Source organism: Bos grunniens, chromosome 2 (assembly GCF_055505025.1).
Source record: "Bos grunniens cultivar Pamir isolate PY7600 chromosome 2, Bosgru_T2T1.0, whole genome shotgun sequence".
NCBI classification, from domain to species: domain Eukaryota; kingdom Metazoa; phylum Chordata; class Mammalia; order Artiodactyla; family Bovidae; genus Bos; species Bos grunniens.
In genome coordinates, this window is record NC_141166.1 from 92,801,723 (window position 1) to 92,822,289 (window position 20,567).

Below are 20,567 nucleotides of genomic sequence, written 5' to 3' on the forward strand. Positions count from 1 at the left end.
GCGGTGCGCCAGCTCCTCATTATGGCGGCTTCTCTCGTTTCTGAGCACAGGCTCAAGAGGGTTCAGGCTTCAGCAGCTGCAGCATGTGGGCTCAGCAGTTACAGTTCCCTAGCTTTAGAGCACAGGCTCAGGAGTTGTGGTGCACAGGCTCAGTTGTGCCGTGGCACATGGGATCTTCCCAGACCTGGAATCAAACTGTGTCTTGCGCATTAACAAGCAGGTTCTTTAGCACTGAGCGACCAGGGAAGCCCTCTTTTTAATCTTTTCCATTTGATTATTCACTAACCATTAACATACCTGCACTGAAACCAAAATAACAAATTAACAGTAGATACTCCATGCTTTCTCCAAAATAAGACCAAAAAATATGATGAAATTGACACCATAATTTCATTCACTGAGACAGGGATTTACTTTTCATTTCTATAGAAAATACAACAACTTTATTTAAAAAAAAAAAAAAAAAGTCCTAGGGAACAAAGATTATAATCCTCAGTGACTAGAAAAAACCTTGCTACTACTTTTCTCTGGTAAAGGCAGATAAGAAGCAAAGTAGCTCCTGTTCTTCCTATGCTGTTTTATACCCAAGTTCAGTAAACAGATATTAGAAAGGGATGATGGTGGGACACTAAAGCCTTCTTCCTTGTCTGCCATTCACCATGGATGCCCCCTCTGACTTAAGATATAAAGCTCTGAGGAATAAGAGAAGGGGCAAAACTAAGTTAAAAGCTCAAAACCCTGACAGTCTGACCTTCAGGGCTGCTATCTCTAAGGAAGAGTAAGACTCGATGGGATAATGAAATCAAAAGGACAATAGAAATACAGAAATACAAGGAAGAAATATGAGAAGAGAAGGTGTGTAAATCGGATTTAGAGTAAAAAAAGAAATTTCACTGTAAAGTTTTAATACTTTTCATTATATACTACTTCAAAAAATACTACTTTGCATTATATAATAAAACAGTGCTTGCCTATGATTCCTGTTCTATTTTGTGCTCTGTTCAAATTTACTCTTCATTATTCATTATCCCTCAACTCCAGCCCAAGTACAAAAATGAAAATAGGAGTCCATCATTCTACATATAATACACTGCCATGAAAAAAGCTATTACCGAAATCAGAAGTACCATTCTATTAGTCTGTAAGGGTTTTTAGAAATAGAAACAATTTCAAAAGACTGAACAGTTCCACAAAAACTTTCTAGCTTAAAGTTCTGCCAAAACAAGTCAATGTAAGAAAACTATACTTGTCATTTCCTGCATGAAGAATCTCACCTATCAATCTCTTCAAGTTTTTCATCTATCATTGGACCCATCTGTTGGCAGATATCTGTAAACACAAAAATATTTAAAAATCTTGAAACTAAAAAACCAGTTTAAGTCAATTTCAACAATTTTTAACAACAGAGCACCAATATGTAACACCATGTAAAATATAAAGAGAATTAAGTTATGCTAGAGAAAGGACTGCAATAGACCCAACAGTAATACTATTCAGCACTAATATTAATATCATGTGACCAAGGCAAAGTAAAAATCAGAACAGAAATCCCACCATGTTCTTCCAAAGTACTACTTTATAGACTGAAATTTGGAGTTATCTCAAAAACCTTAAAAATACTTAGAATACTATTATTAGTTACAATAAAATGAACTTGTCACAATATATAAAATAATTATATACAGATTAGATATGAAAATTTTTCATTTATTTAAACCATTTCAAAATAACAGTTTTATATCTCCAAATGTAAACATTGATACAGTAGCACAATATTCTATATTCATAACCAGATTTTCTTCTATGAAAAATTTAATAACATTTATACAAGACTTCTGGGAGAAATATCAATAACCTCAGATATGCAGATGACACCACCCTCATGGCAGAAAGCAAAGAAGAACTAAAAAGCCTCTTGACGAAAATGAAAGAGAGTGAAAAAGTTGGCTTAAAACTCAACATTCAGAAAACTAAGATCATGGCATCCAGTCCAATCACATCATGGCAAATAGATGGTGAAACAATGGAAACAGTGAAAGACTATTTTGGGGAACTCCAAAATCACTTCAGATGGTGACAGCAGCCATTAAATTAAAAGATGGTTGCTCCTTGGAAGAAAAGCTATGACCAACCTAGACAGTATATTAAAAAGCAGAGACATTACTTTGCCAACAAAGGTCCATCTAGTCAAAGCTGTGGTTTTTCCAGTGGTCATGTATGGATGTGAGAGTTGGACTATAAAGAGAGCTGAGCACCAAAGAACTGATGCTTTTGAACTGTAGTGTTGGAGAAGACTCTTGAGAGTCTCTTGGACTGCAAGGAGATCTAACCAGTCCATCCAAAAGGAAATCAGTCCTGAATATTCATTGGAAGGATTGATTTTGAAGCTGCAACTCCAATACTTTGGCCACCTGATGAGAAGAACTGACTCATTTGAAAGACCCTGATGCTGGGCAAGATTGAAGGTGGGAGAAGGGGACAACAGAGGATGAGATGGTTGGATGGCATCACCGACTCGATGGACATGAGTCTGAGTAAGCTCCAGGAGTTGGTGATTGACAGGGAAGCCTGGTGTGCTGCAGTTCATGGGGTGGCAAAGAGTCAGACACAACTGAGCGACTGAACTGAACTAAAACATTTATCCCAGAGATTTTTCTCCCAATGGATTTTTTAAAAAGGCACAAAAACATCTATTTTAATTGCTTCAAATTTCTTAGAGAGTAAAAAGACAAATCAGCATGTATCAAATACCCCTACATTACAAAGTAAACATAGATCATGTATAATTTTGACCTTTAAAATTCTGATACAAGAGAATTAGAAGAGGAATAAGAATTTCCAACATTTTGCTCAGTTACTTTATGATGCTATTTCTAATTCTGTCCTTTTCTGAACTGCAAATTTCATGAGTGGGCTTACAGAAAAGTAAAGACTTCCCCAATGAACAGGATAGGAAGGTTGTAACATCTTCCAAGTCATATGTTTACTATTTTACTACACTAGTCTACCTCCTACCAAAGATTTCTAATCTCTGGAAGCAACCCAAGGCAGAAAAAATTTAAGACATTATAAATTGCTAAAACATTAAATGACATTAAGGTAATCCCTAATATTCACTTAGTACCTTCTAAGTCCAAGAGGTCTTGAGAATCTGGTTTTGAATCTGTTGGATCTATACTCTGCAGTACCTGCAGGGCTCTATCCATCTTATCCTAAAAAAGTAACAGGACACCTTACGAAGAGTTTTAATTTCAATGATTATAAAAATTTATTTTCAAGCATTCTCAAGAATAACACATTTTAAAAGTCTTGACAGTTTAACCATTAAACAAAAGAATGACTCTACCTCATCTATATAAACAGGCTCAGGCTCTGATTTCTTAATTTCCTCCTCCTCATCATCAATTATATTCAATTTGTCCACAGCTGCTATGGAAACAAAGTAAACTTTAAGTTCCTCAGTATTCACCTTGGTAGTTTAGTCATTAATTTATAAATAGCCTGTGATTATTCATAAGAAAAAAAAAAGGAAACTCTAAATAACAACATTTCATAATCAATATAATCATAACATTTTGTAATCAATATACGTTATTACATATGGTCATTGATTCATGCCACAACTATCTATTTAGCCCTTACTATATGATAAGCATTGTTCGAGGCATTGAAAATACACTAGTGAATAAAACAAACAGGAATCCTTACCCTGATATAACTTACATTCTAGTGGAACAAGTAAGCAATATTAACGGGAGCTGTCATTACAGGCACCTTTCTAAAACTGAGTGTTATTGCTAAGGTGAAAATATATATATGAGAGTAGAGTATTATCTAATTAGCTAATTTCAGAGTTAAATCTATGAACTACACTCTTTCCTGCTATAAAAAATTATTTTCTACATGTAAAAAAATTTAAAGAGACCTGATTTCAACCTGATAATAGTTACAGTAACACAAAACAAAAACTTTTCTTAGAAAAGAGAAGGTTGAAAAATAACTTAAAAAAATATATATACATATATATAGAAAATTATTTAACTGCTCACTGGAGAACTGCCACAATGTACTATATTTTAATAAGTAAATTTGAATTAGAAACGAGTTGCCAGTCCAGGTTCGATGCACGATACTGGATACTTGGGGCTAGTGCACTGGGACGACCCAGAGGGATGGTATGGGGAGGGAGGAGGGAAGAGGGTTCAGGATGGGGAACACATGTATACCTGTGGCGGATTCATTTTGATATTTGGCAAAACTAATACAATTATGTAAAGTTTAAAAATAAAATAAAATTTAAAAAAAATTATAATCAAAAACTATATAACCAAAGAAGTTTTAAGTCCCAACAGTTATTTCAAATATTTAGTTAACTTTCAAGTATGCCCTAAGAAGCAGAGCTTAGCATAACACGAGGATTTACTGAAAATCCAGGGTATTTTTTACTTGTAAAAATAGAAGCTCAATTTCTCCAGCCTATAGTGAATTCTACGGCATTCCCTGAGCATGGTCTATCAAGCTATTAAACCTAGTGTCTCCAATGTTCATATCAACTTAAGAGTCAGAATGGAGGCAAAAGAAGTATTGAGTGGCAGAGTACTCAGTATTCATCTCTCTCAATTTTAACTGAATGCATCATTCAGTCTACACAAAGATGATGCTACACACGCTGTACAGCTTTCAATTTAAGTTCTCTAGAACGATAAAGATTAGAAGCAGTATGTTCAGCAGCTATGTCAGTACAAGTACATTCTAATGGCAGAGTACCCGACTTTAGAATCCTGGCTCTACCACCTACTAGCCAAATAACCTCAGCCTCAGTTTTCTTATCTATAAAATGGGATAGCAAAAGTACCTATTTCACAGACTTAAGAAGATTAAATGAAATAGTGCAAGCAAAGGACTTTGCACAACAGCTGATAAACGAGTGCTTAAATACCACTGAGCAATTTTATTTTTGACCCTCACCATCATTAGTATTATTACCAGTTGTTCTGCACACTCAGCACCACCACCCTACCCCCCAACTCCCTGCCTGCCTAACAAATGGACGCTTTCTTGGCATGGTTGGCAGCAGCTGTGTAGAACTGTCTGTGGCTGCAAAACTGAGGGAAGTTCAGAAGATGTGAACTAGGAACCTACTGTCTTGATTACATTACTTTGTTATTGTTCTGAGTTCCCCGGGACCAAATCAATGTAAGGAAAAATCTACAATTTAGGAGTACTCCTAACCCCTGTAATCACACTCAGCACTTGTCAATGGATCCCCCAACCTGCCTGCTTTGATACTGCGCTTCAATGATGAATAAAACATTTTTTGTACTAGACAAATGCAAATAGCCTCTTAAACCATAATTAAACTGATGTAAATATTTACATGGTCAAGCATAGCTTACTTTATGCCTTATATGTACCTATGCACATTAACTCTCAAAGGATTTAAAATATAATGATAAGGAAATAACTCTAATTTGGAATTGACCTGGGATAAGTTAACCCCTTAATTTGGGAAGAAGTAGGTTAAACTGTATTATCCATGAATAAATTATTGAAAATAAGAATTAAATGCCAATCTACTTTATACTTCAAACCAAATCATAAAATTCAAACAGAAAACTTCAATAGATTTAACCTTTCCATAGATTTAACTTACCTGCCTCTGATTCTATGTTTAAATTACATGTTACAAAATTAGATGGGAAGAGTCCAATTCCTCTGTGATTTTCTCCTTTCCACCAATTAGCATCACTGAAAATACAGTACAAAAATGCCATTTGTTACTCTATATTTCATTAGTGTCAAGAGTAATTAAAATAAAAATTAAATTTAGTCTACTTTGAAAATACTAGTTCAAATCCCACTATATTTAAAAGTAGTTCTTCTTAAACTTGTGTGTTAGTTGCTCAGTCATGTCCTACTCTTTGTGGCCCCATGGACTATAGCCCTTCAGGCTCCTCTGTCCATGGAATTCTCCAGGCAAGAGTACTGAAGTGGGTAGCCATGACTTCTCCAGAGGATCTTCCCAACCTAGGGAAAGAACCTGGGTCTCCTGCATTGCAGGCAGATTCTTTACCATCTGAGCCACCAGGGAAGTAAACTTAATAAGAGATATAAAAAAGTACAAATAAAATAAACATCTATATTCTCATACTTAAATTCAGAACCTATCAACAACTGGTCATATTTGATTCTGTACTTTAAAAAAAACAAAACAAAACATTACAGATAACACTGAAGTTTCCTTTATCAACACCTCCAAATCCCAAACTCACATCCATCCTTCATACCACCACCAAGTTGATACGTCACCTCCCTTCAGATATATTTGTTATTCATTCACTATATCTATAAACTCTATATTTATCTATAGAGCTTACAGATATAGATATATATAGATATGTATAGCCAACTCTATAGATATTAAGTTGGTACAAAAGTAATTGCAGTTTTGCGTTGTTGAACTTTGCCATTTGATATTGGAGTGTTCTTAAATAAATATGGTTATGTTATACACCATTTTAATGCACATTTCTTGCTTTATATTTTTTTGCTAATGACTTATTACTTGTTTATATTTATTTTAGACTAGGGAAATGATGTTAGACAAAAAAGCAAATTGGAGTGGTTTTCTTATTTGAGTTCAAAAGTAAAGCAGCAAGGACAACTCACAACATCAACAACACATTTGGCCCAGGAACTGCTAATGAATGGACAGTGCAGTGGTTCAAGTGGTTCAAGTTCTGCAAAGGAGACAAGAGCTTTGAAGAGGAGGAGCACAGTGGCCAGCCATCGGAAGGTAACAACATCATCAAAGCTGATCCTCTTACAACCACTAGAAGTCACCAAAGAACTCAACGTCGATCGTGCTATGGTCGGTCATTTGGCATTTGAAGCCAATTGGAAAGGTGAAAAACCTCGGTAAATGGGTGCCTCATGAGCCGACCACAAATCAAATAAATCGTCATTATGAAGTATCATCTTCTCTTATTCTACGCCACAACAACAAACCATTTCTTGATCACATCGTGACATGCAATGAAAAGTAGATTTTATAAGACCACTGGTGACGACTAGCTCAGTGGTTGGACTGCTAAGAAGGTCCAAAGCACTTCCCAAAGCCAGACTTGCACCAAGAAAGGTCACAGTCACTGTTTGGTAGTCTGCTGCCACTGTGATCCACTACAGCTTTCTGAACCCTGGTGAAACCATTGATCTGAGAAGTATGCTAAGCAAATCGATGAGATGCACTGAAAACTGCAATGTTTACAGCCATCTTTGGTCAACAGAAAGGGCCCAAATCTTCTCCACGACAATGCCTGACCACATATTGCACAACCAATGCTTCAGAAGTTGAACAAATTAGGCTACAAAATTTTACCTCATTCGCCATATTCACCTGACCTCTCACCAACTGACTACTTCTTTGAGCATCTCAACAACTTTTTGCAGGGAAAATGATTCCACAAACCAGCCTGAGGCAGAAAATGCTTTCCAAGAGTCAAATCCCGAAGAACGGATTTTTTTTTTTTTAATTTTTCGAAACCACTTTCTTAAAGTTTTTACATACAAAGAGCTGTACCTATTTACCGTACAACTTGATGGATTTGCAAATTAGTATGCATCTGAACATCATCACCACAGGTTATACAATAAATATATCCATTACCTCCTAAAACTTTCTCCACCCATCTCTATTTATTCATTTTTGGTGATAACACAATGTAAGATCTCCCTTCACAGCAAATTTTAAGTGCACAGTACAGACCATAATCCTAGACACAATGCTGTAGAGTAGAACCCTTTAGGATTGATCTGGAGCACAGATTTTTATACTACAGGAATAAGTAAACTTATTTCTTGTTGGCAAAAATGTGTTGATTGAAAAGGTTCCTATTTTGATTAATGAAGATATGTTCGAGCTTAGCTATAATGATTTAAAATTGATGGTCCAAAACCACAATTACGTTCGCGCCAACCTAACATAAATGTTAATCATTATATATCTTTTAAATTTTATAGGTTAATTCTTTCAGATTTTATTAATCCCTTTTAAAGATCCATCACACAGATATGGCATATCTGATGTACTCATCCCCATGCAGGCAGACATTTAGGTTATTTCCAGTCTTTTCTCTCACCCTTATAAAGGCTGGGGTAATAATGATTCTAGATTTTAGGGCACACATGCAACAATTCTCTAGGCATGTGCACAGAGACAGGCTTGCTGGGCCACAGAACCTAAGCATTTTCCATTTCACTAATGCTGTCAAATGTTCCCTGAAGTGGCTGTGGCAATTCACCAACCTCCTTTCCCTCAGCAGCATGTGAGAATGTCATTTTTGCTCCCATGTATTAACTGTCCAGGCAGCACTTGGATTGCACAGGAGAAATCATCTCTTACTGCTGTGCCCATTTGCACTTCTGAGCATCCAGACTGGCTCTTCCCTAGACTGCTTGTTCATATCTTCTGTCCATTTTTCTTTTTCCACTGGGTCATTCGTCTCTTTTCATGAATATGTAGGAGTTCTGTACATATCTGAAGAGCATTTGTTTGTCTGTATTATGCAAATACCTTGAATTCCTCAATCTATTCTCCTTTATATTTGCCTAATAGTTTCACATTTTCCTTTACAGCACTCTTCCACATTTAGGTCTTTATTTGGAATGAAATTTTATGTACTGTGTGAAGCTGAATCAAATTTTATTTATACTGCATAGAAAGTCAATTCATCCCAGCAAAATCTATTTAATAGTACATCATTTTTCCTACTGATTTATGATAGTCTATCTTTCAAACAGCAAGCTGCTATCTGTTCATAAGCTTATTTCTGGATTCCATCCTGTTGCAATAGACTATATTTATTATAACCTCTTAATATGCCTTGATACATGACAGGAAAAGTACCTTCTCTGTGTTATTGTAGACCTTCATATTTCCATATTAATGTCAAAATAAAAATGTTTCCAAGTTCTCTGGAAAAAAGTCTTATTGAGCTGTTAATGACAGAATGAACTGTTTATGTATTAATATTAGAAAAAGTAATCTTTACAATATTAAGGTTTCTTCAGCATAAATGACATCTCACTCCATTTATAGATATATAAATATATATATTATTTTATATCTTTCAAAGGATTTATAATTTTTTTCCATGAAGTCCTTAAGTGTCTTTGTTAGGTTTATTTATTCCTGCTGCTGCTAAGTCACGTCAGTCGTGTCCGACTCTGCACGACCCCAGAGATGGCAGCCTACCAGGCTCCGCCGTCCCTGGGATTCTCCAAGCAAGAACACGAGTGGGTTGCCATTTCCTTCTCCAGTGCATGAAAGTGAAAAGTGAAAGTGAAGTCGCTCAGTCGTGTCCGACTCCATCCATGGGATTTTCCAGGCAAGAGTACTGGAGTGGGCTGCCATTGCCTTCTCCTATTTATTTCTAGATCCTTTATAATATTTGGGAGCACTAAGAATGACATTTTTTGGTATACTCTGTTAATAAGGAATCTGCACCTGTCTATCAGCTGAGTATTTCTTAAACTGAAGTCTGAGAATGATATATTTTCAAGGGACTTAAAGTTCTATATGTGAAGTTTTAAATTTTGTACTTTTAATTTCAACAGAATATAAAAACAATGGATATAGTCATATTCTGGATCATCCAGATGACCTCTTTTTTAATGCAAGACGGCCATTTAACTTTAGTACCCAAGTGTGCATTTGTGTTTAAAATCTTGCCAGTAATAACCAATCTCCTAGAATGAGATCATTTTACTTATGTGTGTTGATGAGCACATCTATGGCAGTTTTAAGATTGGGGTTTCCTAACATCAAAATGTGGAGAAGGAAATGGCAACCCACTCCAGTGTTCTTGCCTGGAGAATCCCAGGGACGGGGGAGCCTGGTGGGCTGCCGTCTATGGGGTCGCACAGAGTCGGACACGACTGAAGTGACTTAGCAGCAGCAGCAGCAGCAGCAGCAACATCAAAATGACATTTAATCAACCTACATATTCCATCATATTCATGTTGAATTCTCTTAGTAGTTTACAACAGAAAAAAACATTCTCTTTTGCAAGGATAAGCCTTAACTGAAAATAGTTTCATATGAGTCTAAGTTATTTAATGGATTTGTGCTTTAACTAGACATCAACGAAAAGACACATGGCTTCACAATGACGTAACCCTTTACATACTGCAAGCCTGCAGACCATACAGATAACATAATGCCACATGAACATCAAATGACATCAAGGGATATGGTATGTATGCAGGAGTCACGACAACCACATAAGAAACAATCGGAAGAAAACTGAGTTATCAGAGCAGTGAGCAGAACAGACTTGCTGAAGAAAATGAGGAAGCAGCTGTGCCACTGATCAGTACTGTTATTTACCTTGTGAGCAGTAACTTACACTGGAAAATTTTCTCATTACATAAAAATAATGCTCATTTTGTAGTTTTTCTTACATTTATTTTATAAATGTCCTTCATTTTATGCTTGTATAAAAGTATCAGAAGTGTAAACTTAAGTTCTTCTATAAACATTTTACACCCAGAAGCCTGACATTTCAGACTGTCAGCATTCAGACCCCATATTAACCCTTCACCTTCACATCTATTTATTCTCCTTCAGGGATCATGTGCTCTGGTCCACATGATTATTTAAAAAAGAAAAACAAAAAAGACTCTTTAAGAAAAAAAAAATGATTATTTTCTAAGTAAACATAATGTTATCTTGACTGTGTAAGAGACCTTCATTTTCCTGTTCTGTAAGATCAAAGTTCACCCAAAGTGAACCCACTGGATAAGCCTTTTTTCCTAGAGGTGTGTACCAGGTGTGACTCCGCTTTTTTCTGGACCCCAACATTACCTTTTATGGCATTCACAATCTCCATACCACATATTTACTTGTAAAGTAATCTTAACTCCCTTCCTTTATTCTAGGTTTTATGAAGAAAAGAACTATTTCCTCATTCTTTATTATAAATAAACACAGCATATTCATATAGTATTTTCCCAATAAATATTTACTGCAGCAAAGTAAAACCATTTTGGGTTTCTACCCATTTAAAAATACACTAATGTATCCTTACTAAGTTATTTATAATGGATACCAAATACATTTGCAATCTGTTAGTAACGAGTTGTTAGGTCTCACTCTTGCTAAATTTCATCAATTTCTTTTAAAAGCAAACTAAAGTAGAATTAGTCTCAGTAAAGACAAATCTATTCTTTATTACAAGTATAAGTGATAGAGAAATTGTGAGGGAGAGGCAGTAGCAGATTAACAACTGGGGAGGAGCTGAGCATAGTTTTTAGCTGAGCTGATCAAAGGTATTACTGCTATATTTCTTCCTAAAGTTGTTTTTTTTTTTTTGCCAGTAATTTTGGTATATACAATTCTCAATGTAAATACATCCAAATGACTGAATATTTCTGCGTCTCAATTGTGATAATAAACAATATTATTCAATACATTTTTAACCCAAGATACAAAGAACACTTTATTACCAAATTTAATGAAAGAGTAAGAAACTCAAACTACCCTAATTTTAGAAAGAAATAATTAAGGCAGAAAAGGTTCTAGTATGATTTAAATACACCAAAGTCAAAAGCTGAATATTCAGCATTCTAAATTAAGGATATGATACTGAATAACTTCAAAATATTCCAGAAACATTTAAAACATACCTGTCATCCAAAACAATAATAATTTCACCATGTTTAAAAGTGAGTTCATTGTCCTCAACAGCTTCAAAATCATATAAAGCTCTCACTTTCCTTGCAACTTTATTATTTGACTGAATTTCTGCAGATGGATATAAGGATTTTGTTTCTGTGTGCTGCTGCTTCTGCTCTTGCAATGATAATTCAATAGCTAGTTTGAAAAATTAAAATGCAAAAAACAAGACAGACAGTATTAACTCTGATTTTTTAAGAGTTTAAAAAGAAATATTACATAATATACTATTTAATAAGAATAAATCAAGTGAATGTTATTTGTCCAGTTAAATACTAAACAATTAGCTTTTGTAGGCTGGGGGTGGGGGCAAAAGGGGACAGGGCAGACAACTATGACATTTTTGAAAATAAAGTTTTTGCTCATTCCTTAATATCACAGTCTGTCATATACAGCAGCTATTATTTTTACAGCAAACAGATTGTGACATTATAATATGGGTAGCTTTCCATATAGAACAAGTCATGAACATATTTCTGTGCTTGACTCATAACTTTGGCATTAAAGAAAAGGTGAAATGTAATCTCTTCAAAGGTAGGACACTAAAAACCAATACTTGCAAGGATTATGAATTCAATTAACCTTATATCATGTCAGTTGTTTCTCTTACGTTTTCAGACTCCACTGATTTTTAGATTTGAGGTAAAATACTACAAGTAAACTCAGTTTTATTTTAATTTTTATTCCAATAAATCATTCTGCAAAGATCAGCAATACTAAACTACATGTGCTTGATTCTTTACCTTTAGCTATATCTTCATCTTCTTTGTTTTTGTTCGATGATGTACCGTTTTTGGCAGCAGCTGAGACAGTCTGTAATGTATAAGTAAAATGAACACAACTACCTTTTCAAAGAAAACACAAGCTCTATAATTACTTGCACATGCTAATTAAAAAAAACAACTAATGTAACTAATGAGTTTGACTTAAAAGTGAAGGTCTTTATGATAATTTTAAGTAGTTGTTTTCAAATACTAAAACAGAACATCAGAATTTTCAAGAAAACATGAAAAAAATCACAAAGGGCATGAACTGGTTTACATTTTGCATCAATCTTAGTATCTGACACAGAACCTGGCATAAAGAAAAGTACTTAAATATACATCTTTCCTGACTGCACTTCCTGATCTCGGTGGTCCAAAGCCTCCAATTCAGTGAGAGGTGATACGCTGCACAGAAGTACCAAGAAGCCAGGATAAAGAAGAAGAGCAGAGGCGGGACACAAACAACAGGGGCAGCTCCTGTTAACCCCCTTCACTACTCATTGTGTTTGAATGGTGGTGACTCTTCAGACATAGCAGAGGACTAAGGAAAGTCATGCTTAAACTTAAGGGCATGGAAGACAGAGATGTCCAGGGTTCCGAACCATCAACCAGTTTTTTCCGAATCATCAACACAGATTTTTGAGAATGACTTGCAGAAAGGACAGAGCAAGGAAAAGCTGGCTTTTTATTACTTTTAAGACTTTTATTTTTAAATTTATTTTTAATTGGAGGATAACTGCTTTACAATGTTGTGTTAGCTTCTGCTGTTTATGACAATGTGAATCAGCTATAAGTATACATATATCCCCTCCCTCTTAAGCCTCCTTCCTACCCCATCCCCCATCCCACCCATCTGCTTCATCACAGAGCACTGAAGCTGAGCTCCCTGTGCTACATACAGCTGCTTCCTGCCAGCTACTTATGTTACACATAACAGTACATATATGTCAATGTTACTCTCTCAATTTGTACCACCCTGTGTTGCCCCAGTGCCCACCAGTCCATTCTCCATGTCTGCAACTCTATTCCTGCCCTTCACATACGTTCATCAGTACCATTTTTCTCGATTCCATTTATATGGGCTAATACATGACACTTGTTTTTCTCTTTCTGATTTATTTCACTCTCTGTAACACATTCTAGCTCATCCACCTCACTACATTCTACTTTGAACCCATAGATCTGATCAACTGAAAAGGTTCTTTTTGTGTCTTCAGTCTATGGTCTAAAATTGAAAAAATACACAGTTCTCTTAGTTTCTTTGCCTAGCCCATATCCTGAGAAAACAAGAGACACTGAGAGCAGAACCCAAGATACAGTGTTTTTCCCCCACAGACCCAAAATACACCACAGACTCTGGGAATCATTATCCCTGCCTCCACCCTGGTCCTGCAAACGCTGTCCCTGTGTCCTCAAATAAACTTCTAGCCTTACAGGACAACCCATTTTATACGTAAACTACAGCATACTCCAGGCATGTTCCCTCTTCAGCAGACAGGCCTCGAGCTTTCTCAAGTCCATGAAATGATTCATGTCATTCCTCCCTTGACAACCTCTTTACTCCCCTTACATACTGAATTACATTCCAGCCTAAAAATTCTACTCTTCAACTTCTTCACCATCCCAGTCTACAGTTACCTCTTCTTGGCATCTAACTTTTGCACCCCTCATCCATCTTTGTCACTTATAATCAGTTATTTTTCACATATATAAAGCTACCCTTTCAATTGACTATAAATACCTTGAACATAAGGGCTCTCTCACACATCTATGCCTTTTGCATGACTCTAGATTCAGAGTCACATTAAACAGATTATTTATGGATGACTCACTTCTCAAAGTTCTCATGTGTAGAATTCACTCGACAATTACAGTCACTACACTAGACAAACTCATATAGAGTGGAGGTGAGTAATGACTAAGATAGACCTTGCCAGCTTTGAAATAAGGTATATACCTTCAAAATACTATAGTATAGGGTCATCCATGAGTCTGAATGAATCTCTTACCTGAGAACCTGATGGAGGAAAAGTAATTCCTTCTTCTTTCATAGATTTAATAGTTGCAGATATTAGACTAAACTGAGGGTCCTTCTGAAATTCTTCTGACCATTCTACCATTAAAGATTTCAGTTTTTCACATACTTTAGGATGAGCCTTTTAAAGAAAAGGAAAAGAATAAAATAGTTAAAATAAGCACTTGAATTATTTAACAAAGAGAATTACCACCAAAATTCTCTAGTTTTATGAATATCCACAAAAGTCCAGCATATCTTAGTTTAGATGAGCACTTGATAAATACCTATTTTAATATATACTTGTCTCTTGGAAAATCACCTGTTTTGAACATTAATGTTTATGTCTTATACAATGACAATGAATCTGTCATATTCATAGATTATTTCATGTTTTCCTAATATTCTCAATATTAGATTAAACTTTTTATATCAACTAAAGTAAAATTCTGAGATTTCTGTCACTAATAGCATGAACATAGTGAATCAGAGTTTCTATTACAAATAAACCAATAACAACCCCATCACAAAGGCCCTCTCCACCCTGTTCTCTAAAACAAAGGCCTCCTTTGCTCACCATCTCTAATGGGAATCAGGATAGAATGATGGTTAGTTTGGATGCTGGTATCACAGACACTTACATCTGAACTTCAGCTATGCCACTTATTAGCTGCATAATCTTAGACAAGTTACTCTTAAGTCTTAGTTTCCCCATCTATAAAATAAGAATTACCTGGGAATCTAACTTCCAAGAGTTGCTAAGAGCATTAAACAAGATAGCATACATAAAATGCTTAAAGCAGTGGCTGCTAATCCTCAATAAAGATCAGCTTTATCACTTATATATATGCTTTAGGGAGGAAAACAGTTTTTGGTGCTACAAATGCAAACAACAAATTTTAGAACAGAAAGTTTGTTTCGTTTCAAATTTATCTAAAAGGATTTCACTTACAACTCTACTAATGCTATAACACAGTTAAAATAACACAGCATATGTATTTTTTAATGACTCAAACTTCTTTTCTTTTTAAAATTTACCTTATTTTTTATCACAGCACGTACTTCTGTTGCAAAATCACGGGAACACACTTCTAAATGAAATATCTTTCCACAGTTTGCCACACAAGCCCCAAGAAGCTATTAATTAAAATAAAAATCAATATACAAATGTTGAGATGTAATTTTACTTAACTTACTGAAACAAACACATTTAAAATTTGGGCCAAATAATAACATGACTTTCACTTACAGTTAATGCCTGCAGAGCAACATGAGGAACTTTATGATTTACCCTTTTCATTATGGCTTTTAGGCAATCTTTTGCTCTAAAAAAATGAAGAAAGTTAAGTATTCAGAATTTCAATTCAAGCATTAAATACATAAGGTATTCTACAACCAAGTAACTTTAAAAGCTATTTGGTCATACAATACCTTATATGTACACCTGCAAACTTTACTTCATTAAGGGAATAAATCTATCAAATGATCTTACACCTTTTGCTCATAGACTTGTAGAGGGGAAAAAATGCTTACTGCAAAGGTTGTGTATCCCAAAATCAAAAGTCAAATCATTTCAAAAAGGTCAGTCAACACAAGAGAACAGTATCATAAAAATTATCTTTACATTTAAGACAGCTTTCAGACAGCAAATTCTTATCTTGTGGGGAAAAAAACTAGCAAGATACATAGTCTCATATGATTTAAGTATAACCATGCATGAATAAACTTCAAAAAGCTGGAACATTAAAACAAATGCTTTCATCAGTCTTCTAAACCTCTAATGTATAATCAGGTTAATGGCCCCATTCCATCCTCAAAGCACTATTATTTATATTCACTTTTTCATCATGATTTATTGCATTTATCTATTCATTACTGAAAGATCTTTTCAATATATTATATATTGTTATATTTATCTACTTCATTAATAACATGTCTAAGTCACAGGAGAATGCCCTAAATAATTAAGTCTATTCATTGTTAACATCTGTCCCTATTGAATCAAGGCATTATATATATATATATATATTTTTTTTGAGCTGTACCTTGAGTCTTCTATCTTAGTTCCCCGACCAGGGATTGAACCTGGACCCCCAGCAGTGAAAGCACAGTGTCCTAAGCACTGGACCACCAGGGAATTCCCTGTATCAAGGCTTTAATTATACACTTCAATATTTCAAGTTTTCAGTTAATTCTTTTCTGTTTGTTCTTTCAGAATAAGATTAACCACATAAATTCAGCCAGTAGCATGTCTTTACTTTTACTCCCAAAAGGAAACAGTAAAAATCCCATTTCCTTCCAGAATTATATCAGGAAAAGAGATACAGATTATTAAGCTCCTAGACATTCACTGGGCATGACTGGCCATCTTACCCGTTAGGAGTGCTTCCAACTTTGTCACATATGTCCATAATAAGACTCCAATCTTCTGTAGTGTTGTACTCATTTGTAGCCTTTTCTATAAGAGATAAACATACAAAAAATTAGGATGTCTTACATGCCAGGAAAGACATAAAAGTATCCAGAGAAAAGAAACCAATTACACACAAGGGAACTCCTATAAGACCATTAGCTGATATTTTGGCAGAAACTCTGCAGACCAGAAGAATATGGCGTAATATTTTCAAACTGATGAAAGGAGAAAAAGCTACAAACAAGAATACTCCACCCACCTGAAAAAACACAAAAACAAACACTCTACCCAGCAAAGATATCACTCAGATTTGAAGGAGATAGAGTTTCATAAACAAGCAAAAGCTAAAAGAGTTTAGCATCATTAATACATGAACCGTGAACTTCCAGATGTTCAAGCTGGTTTTAGAAAGGGCAGAGGAACCAGAGATCCAATTGCCAACATCTGCTGGATCATTGAAAAAGCAAGCGAGTACCAGAAAAACATCTATTTCTGCTTTATTGACCATGCCAAAGCCTTGGACTGTGTGGATCACAAGAAACTGGGGAAAATTCTGAAAGAGATGGGAATATCAGACCACCTGACCTGCCTCTTGAGAAATCTGTATGCAGGTCAAGAAGCAACAGTTAGAACTGGACATGGAACAACAGACTGCTTCCAAATAGGAAAAGGAGTACATCAAGGCTGTACATTCTCACCCTTATTTAACTTATATGCAGAGTACATCATGAGAAACGCTGGACAGGATGAAGCACAAGATGGAATCAAGATTGCCGGGAGAAATATCAATAACTTCAGATATGCAGATGACACCACCCTCATGGCAGAAAGCAAAGAACTAAAGAGCTTCTTGATGAAAGTGAAAGAGGAGAGTGAAAAAGTTGGCTTAAAGCTCAACATTCAGAAAACGAAGATCATGGTGTTCGGTCCCATCACCTCATGGGAAATAGATGGGGAAACAGTGGCAGACTTTTATTTTTGGGGGCTCCAAAATCACTACAGATGGTGACTTCAGTCATGAAATTAAAAGATGCTTGTTCCTTGGAAGGAAAGTTAAGGCCAACCTATTAAAAAGCAGAGACATTCAGATCAGATCAGATCAGATCAGTCGCTCAGTCATGTCCGACTCTTCGCGACCCCATGAATCGCAGCACGCCAGGCCTCCCTGTCCATCACCAACTCCCGGAGTTCACTCAGACTCACGTCCATCGAGTCAGTGATGCCATCCAGCCATCTCATCCTCTGTTGTCCCATTCTCCTCTTGCCCCCAGTCCCTCCCAGCATCAGAATCTTTTCCAATGAGTCAACTCTTCGCATGAGGTGGCCAAAGTACTGGAGTTTCAGCTTTAGCATCATTCCTTCCAAAGAAATCCCAGGGCTGATCTCCTTCAGAATGGACTGGTTGGATCTCCTTGCAGTCCAAGGGACTCTCAAGAGTCTTCTCCAACACCACAGTTCAAAAGCATCAATTCTTCAGCACTCAGCCTTCTTCCCAGTCCAACTTTCATATCCATACATGACCACAGAAAAAACCACAGCCTTGACTAGATGAACCTTTGTTGGCAAAGTAATGTCTCTGCTTCTGAATATGCTATCTAGGTTGGTCATAACTTTCCTTCCAAGGAGTAAGCGTCTTTTAATTTCATGGCTGCAGTCACCATCTGCAGTGATTTTGGAGTGCAGAAAAATAAAGTCTGACACTGTTTCCCCATCTATTTCCCATGAAGTGATGGGGCCAGATGCCATGATCTTAGTTTTCTGAATGTTGAGCTTTAAGCCAACTTTTTCACTGTCCACTTTCACTTTCATCAAGAGGCTTTTTAGTTCCTCTTCACTGTCTGCCATGAGGGTGGTGTCATCTGCATATCTGAGGTTATTGATATTTCTCCCAGCAATCTCGATTCCAGCTTATGTTTCTTCCAGTCCAGCAGAGACATTACTTTGCCCATAAAGGTCCATCTAGTCAAGGCTATGGTTTTTCCAGTAGCCATGTATGGATGTGAGTTGGACTGTAAAGAGAGCTGAGTGCTGAAGAACTGATGCTTTTGAACTGTGGTGTTGGAGAAGACTCTTGAGAGTCCGTTGGACTGCAAGGAGATCCAACCAGTCCATCCTAAAGGAGATCAGTCCTCGGTGTTCATTGGAAGGACTAGTGTTGAAGCTGAAACTCCAATACTTTGGCCACCTGATTCAAAGAGCTGACTCATTTGAAAAGACCCTGATGCTGGGAAAGATTGAGGGCAGGCGGAGAAGGGGACGACAAAGGATGAGATGGTTGGATGGCATCACCAACTCAATGGACATGAGTTTGGGTAGACTCTGGGAGTTGGTGATGGATAGGGAGGCCTGGCGTGCTGCAGTCCATGGGGTCGCAAAGAGCCGGACACGACTGAGTGACTGAACTGAACTGAAACTGTCTTTACGAGAAATGTTAAAGCTTTAAGCAGCAAACATCAAAACTAGAAATACAAACATTTTGAAATGAAAAATCTCACTGGCAAAGGCAAATGTACAGTGAAGATAGTAGATTAAGTACTTACAAAGGTAGTAGGAAGGTTAAAAGACAAAAGAAGTAAATTCATCTATATCCAGAAGAGTAGTTAAGGGATACAAAAAACTGAAAACTTGTAAATTTAAGGATAAAGGCAATTATTCTGATGGTGAAATGTTAAGTTAGAGATTTTAGTAATATATTTTTGCCTATCATAAGTTGTAGACTCAAGCATCAAGCTCTACAGGTAGAAACTTATCACTCAAGTCTAGCTTCTTCCCTGGTAGAAAGATGACTAGTTCTTTTACAGGGAAAGTCAGGCCAGGCTGTATTTTTCAGAGGTTGAAAATGTTTAACTATTTCTCAAACACATCTAATAATCCCAGTTAATTCAAAAGTACAGACAGAAAAAAAAAAGGGGGGGGGGGAAATCTCCTAGTTCTACGAACCTCTTGGAAAACTATGATGCATATTTACCCAGACCTTTTTCTAGCATGTATATGGGGGAAAATATGTATAAAACTAAATAAAAGAGAGCATCCAAAAACTGATAACCACTTCCCTGCCAAAGTTATGAACAAGAAACAAAACAAAAAATAAAATATCACTGTCTTTCCTAATAGAAGCTTTAGGTGTGTTGGACAAATGGGCTTGGTAGCAGTGAGCCCCAGAGATGGACGTGTTAGCAAAAGACAGAGCAGACCTCTCCCTGCAGGGTTGAGCACCTGCACAATTATTCCAAGAAGAAATCAATTCATGGCTGTAAAAAGACCAGACAGCTCTTACATTGACAACAGGCACCAGGAGGGTCAATTACTCTCAAATTTACAATCAGATAAGTCATTATACCAAAGACATAAGAGATGTGGGTTTGATCCCTAGGTCGGGAAGATCCGAGGAGGGTATGGTATCCCACTCCAGTATTCTTGCCTGGAGAATCCCATGGACAGAGGAATCGGGTAAGCTATAATCTATAGGGTCGCATGACTGAAGTGACTCAGCATGCACGTGTACTCAAGTCATTATACCAGGGATGGAGTAAATAACGAAGTGGAGGCAGACTTGGGTGAAACTAACAGAACTCCCTGCTCAGGAAGGAGACCTCAGGGGTAGAGAAAAAGTACTTTTCAACAATGTGATCATCCTAAATA

General features: G+C 36.3%; 1 protein-coding gene across 6 annotated transcripts in view; it reads right to left on the bottom strand.

The window, feature by feature from the left end:
- Positions 1–20,567, bottom strand: part of STAM2 (signal transducing adaptor molecule 2) — a 47,062-nt gene that overhangs the window by 7,591 nt on the left and 18,904 nt on the right. For 2 of the 6 annotated variants that reach the window (XR_015146256.1, XR_015146259.1), the window contains exons 2-11: positions 16,886–16,970; positions 15,762–15,837; positions 15,551–15,649; positions 14,508–14,654; positions 12,478–12,547; positions 11,686–11,872; positions 5,654–5,748; positions 3,347–3,501; positions 3,125–3,212; positions 1,275–1,329 (exon numbers count right to left, since the gene is read on the bottom strand). Coding sequence is in view for 4 of the 6 variants with exons in the window: in XM_086353491.1 (XP_086209617.1) it covers positions 1,275–1,329; positions 3,125–3,212; positions 3,347–3,429; positions 5,654–5,748; positions 11,686–11,872; positions 12,478–12,547; positions 14,508–14,654; positions 15,551–15,649; positions 15,762–15,837; positions 16,886–16,970 (985 nt within the window). In the remaining 2 variants the exon portion in view is untranslated. The remainder of the gene's footprint in view (positions 1–1,274; positions 1,330–3,124; positions 3,213–3,346; positions 3,502–5,653; positions 5,749–11,685; positions 11,873–12,477; positions 12,548–14,507; positions 14,655–15,550; positions 15,650–15,761; positions 15,838–16,885; positions 16,971–20,567) is intronic. The other 4 variants (XM_086353500.1, XM_086353516.1, XM_086353491.1 and 1 more) reach the window with 2 other exon arrangements.